Source organism: Stegodyphus dumicola, chromosome 5 (assembly GCF_044657685.1).
Source record: "Stegodyphus dumicola isolate Sdum_Otavi_A_Nest chromosome 5, ASM4465768v1".
NCBI classification, from domain to species: domain Eukaryota; kingdom Metazoa; phylum Arthropoda; class Arachnida; order Araneae; family Eresidae; genus Stegodyphus; species Stegodyphus dumicola.
The window spans coordinates 189,536,003-189,548,401 of NC_140772.1; the positions used below are offsets into that span (position 1 = coordinate 189,536,003).

The following is a 12,399-nucleotide window of genomic DNA, read 5'->3' on the forward strand; positions in this document are numbered from 1 at the left end:
ATCCCACATCAGCATTTTAATATACAGATTCTCTGAATAATCATTGTATTTTCTATATTTTAGTAGGAGCTTTTGTTAATGTGATTTTTGCCTACGGAAAAATATACAAAAGAAAAATTTCTAAATGTTTTAAAAGTAGTTTAAATAAAAAAAAAAAAAAAAAAAAAAAAAAAGACACATTCTTAAAATATTTTTCTTTATTGAGTTTCACGATGTTTAGAATACGTGAAATAATATGAACCTAGATATCAACAAGCATTTTCAAATACACAAAGAGCCCATAAATTTCACAGTAAGTAATTTTTATCAATTATTATTTTCACCCTTTTAAATAAAGGGTAAAAAATAATTAAATAAAGGGTTTTAAATAAAGTAAAGAAAAGTTATTGGGTATCGAGTTAGCCAATTGAGTGGAATATAAAGTTGTATTTGTTTTCGAAATTGAGATTTACATACTTCACTTATCGCTTCTACAGTAAATTAAATATTAAATCATATCAGGGCAACACAAAATAACCAAAACAAATGAACTACTTCTACCCAAGAAATACGAACAAGTTACCATAACATTAACAACTGCTTTCTTGTATACCAGTTTTGCACACAAATTGCGTTTGGCGATCGGAAAATGACGTCAAAAGTTCCTGGCGCAACGGTTGTCTCTGATTGGTTGAATTTCTCCAGTTCCCGGCGGGTTTTAGCCGCCCGTTATACCAATTGACCATCATGATAGAGGGATGGTGCCCACGCCCTCCGTCACTTATCACTTACCACCCCAGAGTAGATGCCAGATTACCAACGTAAAAAGTGAAAATTGGCAAAAAAAGAAATGAAAAGGTATAGAGTATGAAATGTCTTTGTTGGCTGGTGAAAGTATATTTCCTTGCTGTTATTAAGAAGTCAAATGCAATGAAAATTCTGTCTTCACTCTAGTCCACGTGAGTTACGTGAACCTCTTCAAATGAATTATGGGAAAGTGGTTTTAATGCTTTCCCACAGGCCCACCAGCGGCCGAGTGCTAAAAGTTCGCTGAACACTGCTAGTTCGGTCCGGGGTTCGAGTCCCGGCGAACGGGCTGGCTGCATGGGCGTTTTCGTGGTTTTCCCTATGTGTAACGTTGATACGAGCAAGTTTCCCTTAAAAGACCTCCACGGGGCATCCATCCCTTTCCGCGTAGTGCCTAAGGGCGGAGCACGTAATAAGCAAAAAAAAAAAAAAATCTTTCCCACAGGGGATTATGGCCTAATGTTTCTTTGTTTACCAACATATTATCCATATGCACTGTACAGTAGTAACCCAAATTGAAGTTGACAGTGGGATCACATTTACAGGATTATCTAAACAAAACAACACAAAACGAAATAGTGAAACAAAAATAGCTAAACCTTCACCCACACAGTCACTGATGACGTTATCCGTCCTCACTTCTGAATGCTAAGGAGGTTTTATGATCTGGTCTGGTCTTAAAAGTGTTTCCTACATTGCCAATCATACTAGATGACGTACCTTGACCTGCTCTTTTACGTTACCAAGACCTCGATGAAACTCACTACAATTTTGGAAAATGAGAGACTTCATTAAGAGTGTTTATTTTATCGGTGCTTGTTCTTGGTCTTATGGTGAAGGAGATGAATTGGAACTTCCAGGTCTTCTTCCACTCCCATATTGTCTGAGTCTAGTGACTCTGAGTACATATTTTGGATAGAGTTGTTAGTAGTGTGAAAGTGATTGTTCAGGGACACGATCTCTAAATTACAGGCGGATTGCTGATGAGCGCGCGCAGGCGGTGTGCGTTGCAAACCAGCTAAGGGAAAGAACAGAGATAAGCGTGATAATTTGATAAAAAAATTACCTTTTATTAACTTTCCAGCCGTAATTACTTAAAATTTAAGTGTTCCAGTTTGATAATGCTTGCTTATTTTCGAATTTAATGATTGATTCACAAGGCCTTACTTTTAGGTGCAAATTGTTAATTTTTATGGTCAATTTTAAGCTCTTTTAATTTCCTATATACTCTGAATTTTACCTTATTTCCGAAACTTTCTATTCATAATACCACATTTACTTTCCCTAAACTTAATTGCATTATTAATTTTGAATATTTAGTTCATTCTACACGGAAACTTTTCTTACCTTTTAACCGGCATACTTTTATAATTTTAACTTATTTATTAAATTTTTTACAAGCACAGTTACTGATGCGCGTTTTAACTTATTACTTTACTTCTAATTTTTAACTTGTTTCGTACATTTTAACCTTCGTAATTTTTAACGTACTCTAGTTTGTAAGTAATTTGTTATACGATTATATATATCGTATTTTCACACCAAATATACGACTTTTATTTAAATTTTAATTTCCTTCATACATTTTAAACTGCGTAATTCCCAACATGCTTTTAATTTTAACTGAATTCCTGTATTTTCTGGCCAAGTAATATTTCTGACCTTTCATTTAATTTTAGATGTAATTTTAACTCCTTTCGTACATTTTCGATTCGCTCGTTTTCCTAATTTTCAGTGTACTCTAAGTTTCAGTACACTTCCTAAATTTTCATACTATATACATGAATTTTATTTATCATATTATTTAATTTTCTTACTTTTTAAGCATTTTGTTTCCTTTATAGTTTCCTATGTACTTCTAAATTTAACTTATTTATTATATTTTCTTTTATTTCACCATTTCACTTAATTTTACATAATTTTTCACATAATTTTACATGTTTAAATTTCGTAAACATACTGAGTACCGAGATTATTTAATTAAGTGTTTTAACACTATAATTGATAATTGTTATTCATATACAATTCACTGAATATTTCTTACTTAGTCTATAAGTAATATTTTAATTTGCTTGTTGTACAATTTCTCATTCTTTTCTTACCATGACTAATTCTATTATTTTACTTCATTTAGGTAGTATTATTAATTTCATTCGCATTTTTAAGCATTTAAAACTATTGCTATCGGACTAACCGGGTCTAAAATCTCACTGAAGCCTCACAGTCGGCTTACAGGCTATCAAAAATTTTAAATTGCCAATCCTGTAGCCACTGATATTAAGGTCTGGTCGTTTGGCACTTCAGGAGACAGCTTTGTAAAGGTCAACTGTGGAAGCTCGGCCTTTCAGTCTGAAGTAGAGGCCAAACCATTGTTTTGGGGATTAGTACATCGTTCCTCAAATTAACAATATCCTCCATTTCAATCATACGAATTTACACGTATGGTAAAGACGTTGACAGTTTTCTGTCTATGAGAAATCAGAGCCAGAACAGATGTAACAGCATTCAAACACTAAGCCTCTACCTCTGAAAAGGAAAACACACTACACGCACACACACAATGGAAAAAGCAAATAGACAAGAGAAGAGGGAAAGGAAAGGAGAACTGATTAGTGGGCCCCCGGTTCGTGATATCCGTGCTTACCAAGGATATAATACTCTGACGGAATACGTGCCATTAAATTCTATAAGATCGTCTCAGGTGGACAAGTGGAAGTCCCAAGACAAAGCCCACGAAAGAAATGTTACTGTCATGAATATCCACACGAATGAAAGCTCGCATAACTGAAAGTGAACAAGAGTAAAAGCGCTGGTAAAATATTTACAAGAGAAAAATAGAGATATAAAAGAAGTCGATGAGAGAAAAAAAAAAAAAAAGATGCAAAAGGATGCGCACATATAATTTTTTTCCCTTTTCCATTTGATACACTTTCAAATTGTATGCCTTTGATAAAACATTATGCTAATTGAAATAAGCATCCTTTTTAATGCTATAACTATAGCATATGTTTATAATTGCAATGTTAATAAAAATATTTGAATCAAATTGAACTGAGTTTTGACGTCAACCCTATAAATAATTAAAGACATTCTTTTCGCGTGCTGCTGTTATGTAATGACTGCTACGTCAATGGCCTCTGTTGAAAGCTGAGTTCTTTTCTCAGCTCCATGGTGAACTGGTTGACGACTCTTCTGTAATTAATAAATCAAACGAATAATAAAAATTTAGATCTATCTTTTGCTAGTTACCAGATGCTCTGACTCATGGCTTCACAGTTGATGATCTTTTGTTAATATTGATGATGAAAAACGAAGTTACCAATATGTTTTTTACGTCAAAATCCAAGCAGCTAGAACTGAAAACGGCATTGCCAGGAATCTAAATGGGAGACAAAAGCTAGGAAAAACATCGACCACGACATCTCTTTCACGTTTATTTGGAATAATGTTTTGGTACTATTAAAAGAGAGTTAAGGTAAAAAATATAAATTAATTTAATACATTTACTAGTATAATAATAAGCCTTTAAAACTACGAAGAACTCAGAAGTGCTCAAATGCCTTATTTCCTGGGTTGTAACTTACTACAGAAAAGAAATCTAACAACTTCTTCTAAGAATATATTTTAATTCTTTAAAAGCTTTAACCTTGTTTGACAAAGCATTTACTAAATATATTACTTTCTTCTAGCTTATTTGAATAATTTTCTAGGTCTACTGAGGCTTTCCTTGAAGAAACAGCAACTCTTTCTTTATATCAAGCATTACTTGGCTTAGCTTTTCTGATAACCAAATACACTATGGTGAGCTGCTTCAGCATTGCTGCTGCTAATCAAGTATTTAGAATTCGTTGTATGTTCATGGAGTCTATCCTCAAACAAGACATTGGATGGTTTGATACAAACAAGACCGGGGACTTTACAAGTCGTATTTCTGGGTAAGTCTGATTTTTATTTCTATATATTTAATTAAATATTAGCCTGACAAGTTTTTATAATTAATTATAACATATAAACTTTGGAAGATTTTAAAAACTGGATTAATAACTTGAATAATGAAAACATATAAAAGAAACACTGTCATGTAGATTATTAGGTACTAGGTATTTGGTTAGAAAACAAGTAAAGGATAAATATAATGACTTTTGTTATCATTTTTGATTACCACTTAATTTGCATTCATAATGGTACGTACAATCACGTCTGCTTATATATCTCACGATGTTTATGGGATGGTATAACATTCCTGTATTTCAAACTAATTAGGTTGTCGCTTATAATGCGATTTCCATAATATAATTCTAGTGATGATTCTTAATTGCCTTCTGAAAGTTTCTGTTTACTAGAACAATCTCCGTTGCTATTTGTTAAGAGTAGTGTACGACATTTAACAAATGCTGCTGTCAAACATTCTGTTCTATTCAACAATGGCAATTTTCCTTTGATTTTGAAACCATTTACTTAATGATTTTGACTCAGATACATACATTTAATTCTTTAAGAACTCAGTAGTGCTACGTTGTCTCCAAAATTTTCTTTTTGAAGAATCTCTTTGTGAAAATTGCAACATCGTGAAGGAATAATGGGAATAAACTGGACTGTAAATGAAATACAAAACAGTAAGTGATACGCAAATGATTAGAATTTCAGAGTGATAGCATATGCATTAATTGACCCTCTGAATGTCAATAGTTGTGAAATTAGAGGGCTGTAGTAGAACGTTAGAAGTAAAGTTTTGTTATCTGATAAATATTTAATGAGAAGTCACTGTGCCTCATCGATGAAAAAAAAAAGCCAATATAAGCAAGGCATAGGGCACACACAGGCGAGTAACACAGGGCGAATGAGAACTTTTCTGTCGTGAAATCCAGCTCGTATGGAGCATAATGCCTTGCCAAAGATGCCTTTGTGAAATGCAGTGGGCTTAAGAGCCTTGGGCAAGTTGCAAACCTCGTAGTGAACAACGAAATGCTACGTTAGCACCGAATAACTGATACCTCATGTGCATAAGAGTGATGGATAGTGAAGCTTCATTTCGACAGCTACAGGTAGAAGCTACGCCAGCACTTCCGTAGTATCACAGGTAATTGAGGTATTGCTGAGCCTACATGACTGTTAAGCTTCAGCTCCAATTTTGAGGGAAAACACTCCAGGGGGCGATCCGAAGGTCTCCCACCTTTCTTTCTCTACCAGCAACCTCTCGACAGGAATTTCGGCTGTCCGTGTATTTTGACTGCCTCCTTTCCGCACAAACGCTATAGACTTACAATTCTGTGTCAATAACAAATTTTAATTCTGTGGGATTTGTACCCGGGCCCATTGATTCGGCAGTCAGCGTCACTAACCACTACATGGGCTAGGTGGCAAGCTTTATCTTGGCAGTTAAAGAACTGCTACGGGTACACCATTGTCAGTTTCAGTCACTGTAAGCTGCACCGTGCCATTGGCAGCTGCGCTGTAATTACGTGCATGCCTTCCTCTGCGCAAGATTTCAGTGAGGCAAGATTTCTGTGAGGCAAAATCGTGAATATTTGCATCTACAGTGGTCTCATAAGCCACAGTCACTAGCATGCTGACAGACATTAGGCACTATGGGGATGAGCAACATCTTCCAGCGTGCATTATCTAACGTCATATTGGCCGACCATCAAGCGTGATGGTCTGGGACGGCACTGGATACGATGGGAGGTCTCGTCTGCTAAGAATTCAGAGTACAGTCATCAGGCGATTGCTACATCAGGGAGGTTGGGAAATCCAAAGCTGTACCTTCATTGAACGCATTTCTGGAGGTTATGTTTCAACAAGACAATCCCCGTCCACATATATTTAGAATTATTCAAGGTTTTTCTCACCTTATCAAACACCGCATTTCCTTTGGCATTCTTTTTCACCACAGATGTTGCTTAGAACTAGGATCTCGTGAGTCCGTAACTCGCTTATAGCACTTGTTCCACAGCCAGTACGAATCAACCTTGGGTTCGGGCAATGGCAGTATAGAATACCATTTAACAGGCAATCATTTAAAACCTGTTTGCTATAATGGTCCGACTAGCTGTTATTGCAGTGCATGAAAGCTTCACCAAATATCGTTTTTAGGATTTAATACTCCTGCATTGCTGTGAAAATTTGATCTTTTCTTTGGATCAGTACAAGTGGTATGTAGAATAAATGTCATTCAGTTCTGATAATTTCTTCATAACGTCACAATTTTCACAAACAGGTGAGTACTTATAGAATACTTATAGAACACTTATAGAATAAAAATGCGGCATCTTTCAATTCTGGAAATTTATTCTGTAGCAATAGTACTGAGTTAAAATAACTATGTCTTTGCAAAAGGGGATATAGAAGATAGTATGATCATAAAAGCATTTCTTTCAAATTTGCTCAAACATATAGAGATTTACATAACTTTTTTTTTCAAAGCTGTGGAGATGTTAAAACGCGATGTGGTATAACAGTTACGTATCTTGATGTTAAACTATTTACTGTTAGAATAGAGCTCGAGATGCAAAGATCAAGATTAGCAAGGCTATATCCTTGTTAAATTCCCAAATAATACAATTTTTAACAATATTGAATGTAGGGATGAAAGAGAAAAGACAGAGTTGAAAGAAAGAAAGGTTACTTTAATGCGTTTTATTAGATACTTCTGGCATACAGTATTCTATATCGAAGATAGTTACTTATTTAAAAGATAGAGAACAACATGCTACACCACAGTGCTTTCAGTTTGCTTTATAACGTATGATTAAAGATATTTTTACACATCGAAAATATCTCATTTATAATACATTTCTTATGTACAATATATTAATATTTAATTTGATATTCTAAGTTTTATGTTCTTTGAACAATTTAATTTTTAATTTTCTTACAGGTTTATATTGAGAAAATTCTGAGTAAGGAAGGAAAGCTTTTATTTATCAAAATTAATGAAATTAAAATTAATAAATAATGCACATATTATTGTGTGAATAAAGTTAGTGATGCAGCATATATTGATGTAAACAAATTAAATACGATTATTAACTAATTAAACATTACTTAAATCTTCATACTAAATAACTAATTGAACATTACTTAAATGTTCACAAAAAGTTTTAAAAATGGTCTACCATTTAGGTAAAATAAAATTTAATAAGCAAAATTATGCTGACAATTATTACGAGGAACGGAATTTTCACAATTAGAGATTCAATAAGTCAATAAATTCCATTTATTGCTGAGAAACATCTTCCTTACCAAAAGCTAAAATTTAAAACTGGAAGATTCGGTTATTTGCTAGGCGACAGAGATGTGTTGAAAAACCGAAAGAATTGACAGATATGTGATGCTGTTATGAATGTGTATAATCAAGCATAATATAAAAATGATGAATAATTTATGTGTTAATAAATTGTTTGGTGAATTTCAAAATAACGATCACAATTAAATTTGGATACTGTCATTTCGGGGATTCTAGCTGCAGATTTTTTTCTTTATTTAATATTTTGCTCACTGAGCTGTGTTGTCGACATAGTCCATTTGCCGCGAATTACTTTTATATATTTTATTTTTAAGTTACTGATTATTTATGCGATATCTTTTTATATCGAAATCTTCATCTGCCATGTAATTGAATATTAAGCAAATTATTAATATTTTTTCAGTCTATCATGATATACTCCATGGGATGAATCAGCTGAATGCTTTGCAGGCATGAGAAAAAATGATGTTAACTGCTTTTCCGTATCATGCAATTTAATTATTACAAAAGAGCTGCATCACTCTGCGTATAGAAATTAGACAAATTTTTTCCTCATTTATATACTTCATTTGCTTTATTTATTAAGTTTATTAGTAATACATCTGAAAAGAACTGGATTTTATTTCCAAACGTTAAAATATTTTTCTAGTTATACAAAACGTCTGCAGGGGCTTAGGTTTAAATGCATGGAAAATCAAGATTTGAAGGAAATAATTTTATCCAATCCTTTTTCTTTTACATAAATTTATAATGCTATATGATGTAGAAGTATATATAACATATATACAGAATGATTCAGAAATATGAGTACATGTTTGATTAAATGATGTGTTGATAGTATGTTGGCTAAGAGAAATGTGGCAATACCATTAAAAAGTCGAATTTTCAAACTGAAGGCAGTCTGCAGATCTAGAACGTCTTAAGAACCAGAGAAAATATGGCAGAAAATATTATAAAACTGTCTCTGAGGTTAGGTTAAGTTAATGATTAAGGCAAAGCAATTCGAGGATGCCTATGGGAAGGGATGTCTTCGTGAAGGACTTTTTAAGGAAAACTGGTTCATATCCACTTTACGCATTGGGTAAAACACAAAAACCAACCATGCAGCCATCTCGTTTGCCGAGATTGGAACCTAGATCCCTGGGATTCGCCTAGAACGAATTAACAGTGTTTAGCAACTTTATCGCTTGGCTGCTATTTGGCTGTGTGTCTGGGGAATCTAGTTATAATTTGGCGAATATTTTTTTTTAGCACATGCAATTCAACGATTCCAACACTCTCCTTCTTTAGCTGCAACAAGCACCATAAATAGCAGAGATTGAAGAACTTTCAAAACCACGTTACTTGTTGATTATGGCGCCCTGCATAATGGAAAGAAGCAAAACATGTAATGTCATCTAGTAACTGAAAATAGAATCAATAAAGTTTACGGCATTGATACATGCTAACCCATCCATTCATATGTACCTTATACGCACACATACACGATACATACCAAAAGAAGAAACTTAAAAGGCTTCAGATTTTTAACGATTGCCCAAAAGGGCTCTTTTAAAGTTTAAACCGTTTACCAGTAGAGATCATCAATAGGGATCGCATAGGTGGAATAGAGAAACGTTTTATAGGACAACAGGGTGAATACGCATTTAGATTAACATGAAATGTTATATATCTTTTCTATATTTAAAAAGTGAAAAAAAAATAATGTATGTCTATAAAAATATTTAATATTTTTAATTAGACATATCATGAATTAAATGCATTGTTATTTAAGTCAATCCAGATTAAAAAGTAAAAGTATGATATTCTTAAGCTATTGCTTTTAAGCAGCTTAGTGTGCTAATTAATAACAGTTTAAATGTGAACGAATAATATCCCATGTTTTTATAAATCTTTGACTTGGAGTAGTAAGAACAGAATCGGAAAATCCTAAAATATTAACACGTGAAATCATAGATCACGTGATTTTGGTGACGTCATAGGTTTACGAGCTAGCATAGTATCTAATGTCAGCAAAAATTCAGACTGTGTGTTTCGATGGCTACAAATTGTAATTCAGTTCTTTGTGGTTGTGCTAAGTAAATTAGCTTTGTCTAAAAGCTTAAAACCAGATTGTTATGTTAATTATATTAGTTTTTCAAGAAGCTTAAAACCAGATTGTTAAATATCCCTTGTTTAAATCTCCATTTCGTCTTCTACTTATTTTTTAATTAATTGAAGTTGTTATTTTTCGGGTTATCATGTCTGTTCTTAGACGCTTTCTCAGGTCAGAATTGTTGCATTATTCTTATATGCTGGCAATTTATTTTTTATTCCTCTTTTCTTGCTTTATGTTTATTCATTCATAATACTTTTCAGATAATATTTCGTTCCGATCGTTGACCTTATTTTACTTCATCAGATTCTGATTTCTAATAAGAAATCACCTACTTTCGCTATTAAATTTGTTTGTGTTGTGATTTAGAAATTTGGTGTTATCTTGATTTTTTAGATCACTTCAAGTGTTTAATCCTCAACAATATTATAATCAGAAAAATTAATTTCAAACATATGGCTTGTAGACCAGAAACCGTCAAGTGATTATTTTGGAGCTAAGGGGGGGGGAACTGACTAAAAAACAAAGATGACTTATAAAATCGCCAGTATTTCATGTTAAGGTGTATAACATTATTTTACGCTCGTTTTGAAACGTTTGTCTTTTACTGCTATTATTTTATTACAATTTATTACTATTTTTGTTGCGAAGTTGGCCCACCTATCACACAATCTGTGTAAAAGAAGAAAAAAAAAATTTCATTACACAAAAGAGGCAGCTTGAATATAAGTTTTACAATCTTTTCGGTTTCAATTTTTGAAATTATTTACGTCTTTGTTATTTTAAATGTATGTTATCTTCTCCCCTGTCATTGTTGTTTTAAATATGTATTACTTCTGTCTTAAAGTGTATAGGTCACCTAAGCTGAAACTATTAATGTGGAAATAGAAATAGAAAACATTCCGATATATATGTTACCGGCAGTGCATGAGAGCATGAAATGCCAGTAATGCAAACAAAAATCAGAATACCGTCAACCTTATGAAGCTGCTTTTTTCAAGATAGAAATTAAACTTCTTAAGAGTGCACATATCTTTATGTTTTGCAACACTTATGAAGATTTTTTTTCGTGTGTGTGTGTGTGTTTTCGAACACCTGCCGAACTGCATAAGGGGTACGGGCATCTTTATGACAGAGTCCCTTTAGAAAAGCGTAGGATCGTTCCATTCACAGATGAATCTAGATTCAGATAAACCTCTCATTTTCGACGCACGAAAGAGAAACCAGCGATTACCTGTTCTCACTACCTGTTCTCGAAGCATGTACACTCATGTCCATAAATTAAGGATAATTCAGAGTCACGCGGAAGTCGAACTCTAAAATAAATATATCACCTGTGAAATGACTACAAACATCTTCAAGAATCATATCCAAATTTCAGGAAGTAACCAGATGACACCGATGGTACGTCACTATGACGAGAGTGTAAGAGAGTGATATATAAGGAATACAGGCAAAGAAGTAAAATTGTTCTCAGGCGCCTTATGAGCATTTCAGTGCAATAACCGAATAGTTATGACACAAAGGACGCATTTGGATGATTTTTTACGTGGTAGAATTATCGGCCGTCTGGAATGTGGGCGTACCAAACTGGAAGTATCAGACGAACTTGGAATTGCCCAGACTGTCATCTCCAGGCTTTGGCAACGATTCCAAGATGATGGTAATGTGAGTAGACGTTACAGCACAGGCCGCCCCAGAGTTAAAACGCCGAATGAGGACCGGTATGTCTCAGTTACTGCCAAAAGAAACAGACGGAGCACAGCTTCAGACCAGTCTCGTCAGCTCTCTTCAGCCACTGGTACGACAATTTCAAGGCAGACCGTGTACAGACGCTTAGGGCAGATCGGTCTATGTGCTCGTAGACCTGTCAGATGCGTTCCACTTTCTGCAACTTACTGTCGCCTGCGGTTAGCCTGGAGTAGAGAGCATGCATTGTGGACACCGCAACAGTAGGCTTGTGTGATGTTTTCCGACGAGTCCAGGTTTAGCTTGCAGTCTGATTCTCGCCGGACTTTCATATGGAGAGCTCCAGGTACCCGTTACCACCAAGAAAACATCATTGAACGACACCGTTACGGTGGTGCAGCAGTGCTCGTTTGGGGTGGAATTATTCTGAGTTCCAGAACTGACCTGCATGTTCAAATTGGAACCATGACAAGCCAAATCTATCGAGACGTCATTCTGGAACAACATGTACTTTTGTTTCGGGGCGCAATGGGCGCACAATTTGTGTTTATGGATAACAACGCCCGTCCTTAAAGTGCAAACA

General features: G+C 34.3%; 1 protein-coding gene across 4 annotated transcripts in view; it reads left to right on the forward strand.

The window, feature by feature from the left end:
• The window catches only part of LOC118200600 (ATP-dependent translocase ABCB1-like), a 137,473-nt gene that overhangs the window by 35,723 nt on the left and 89,351 nt on the right, over nucleotides 1–12,399 (forward strand). For all 4 annotated transcript variants that reach the window (XM_085817492.1, XM_085817490.1, XM_085817489.1 and 1 more), the window contains one exon: nucleotides 4,497–4,721. In XM_085817492.1, coding sequence (XP_085673618.1) covers nucleotides 4,497–4,721 — 225 coding nt within the window. The remainder of the gene's footprint in view (nucleotides 1–4,496; nucleotides 4,722–12,399) is intronic.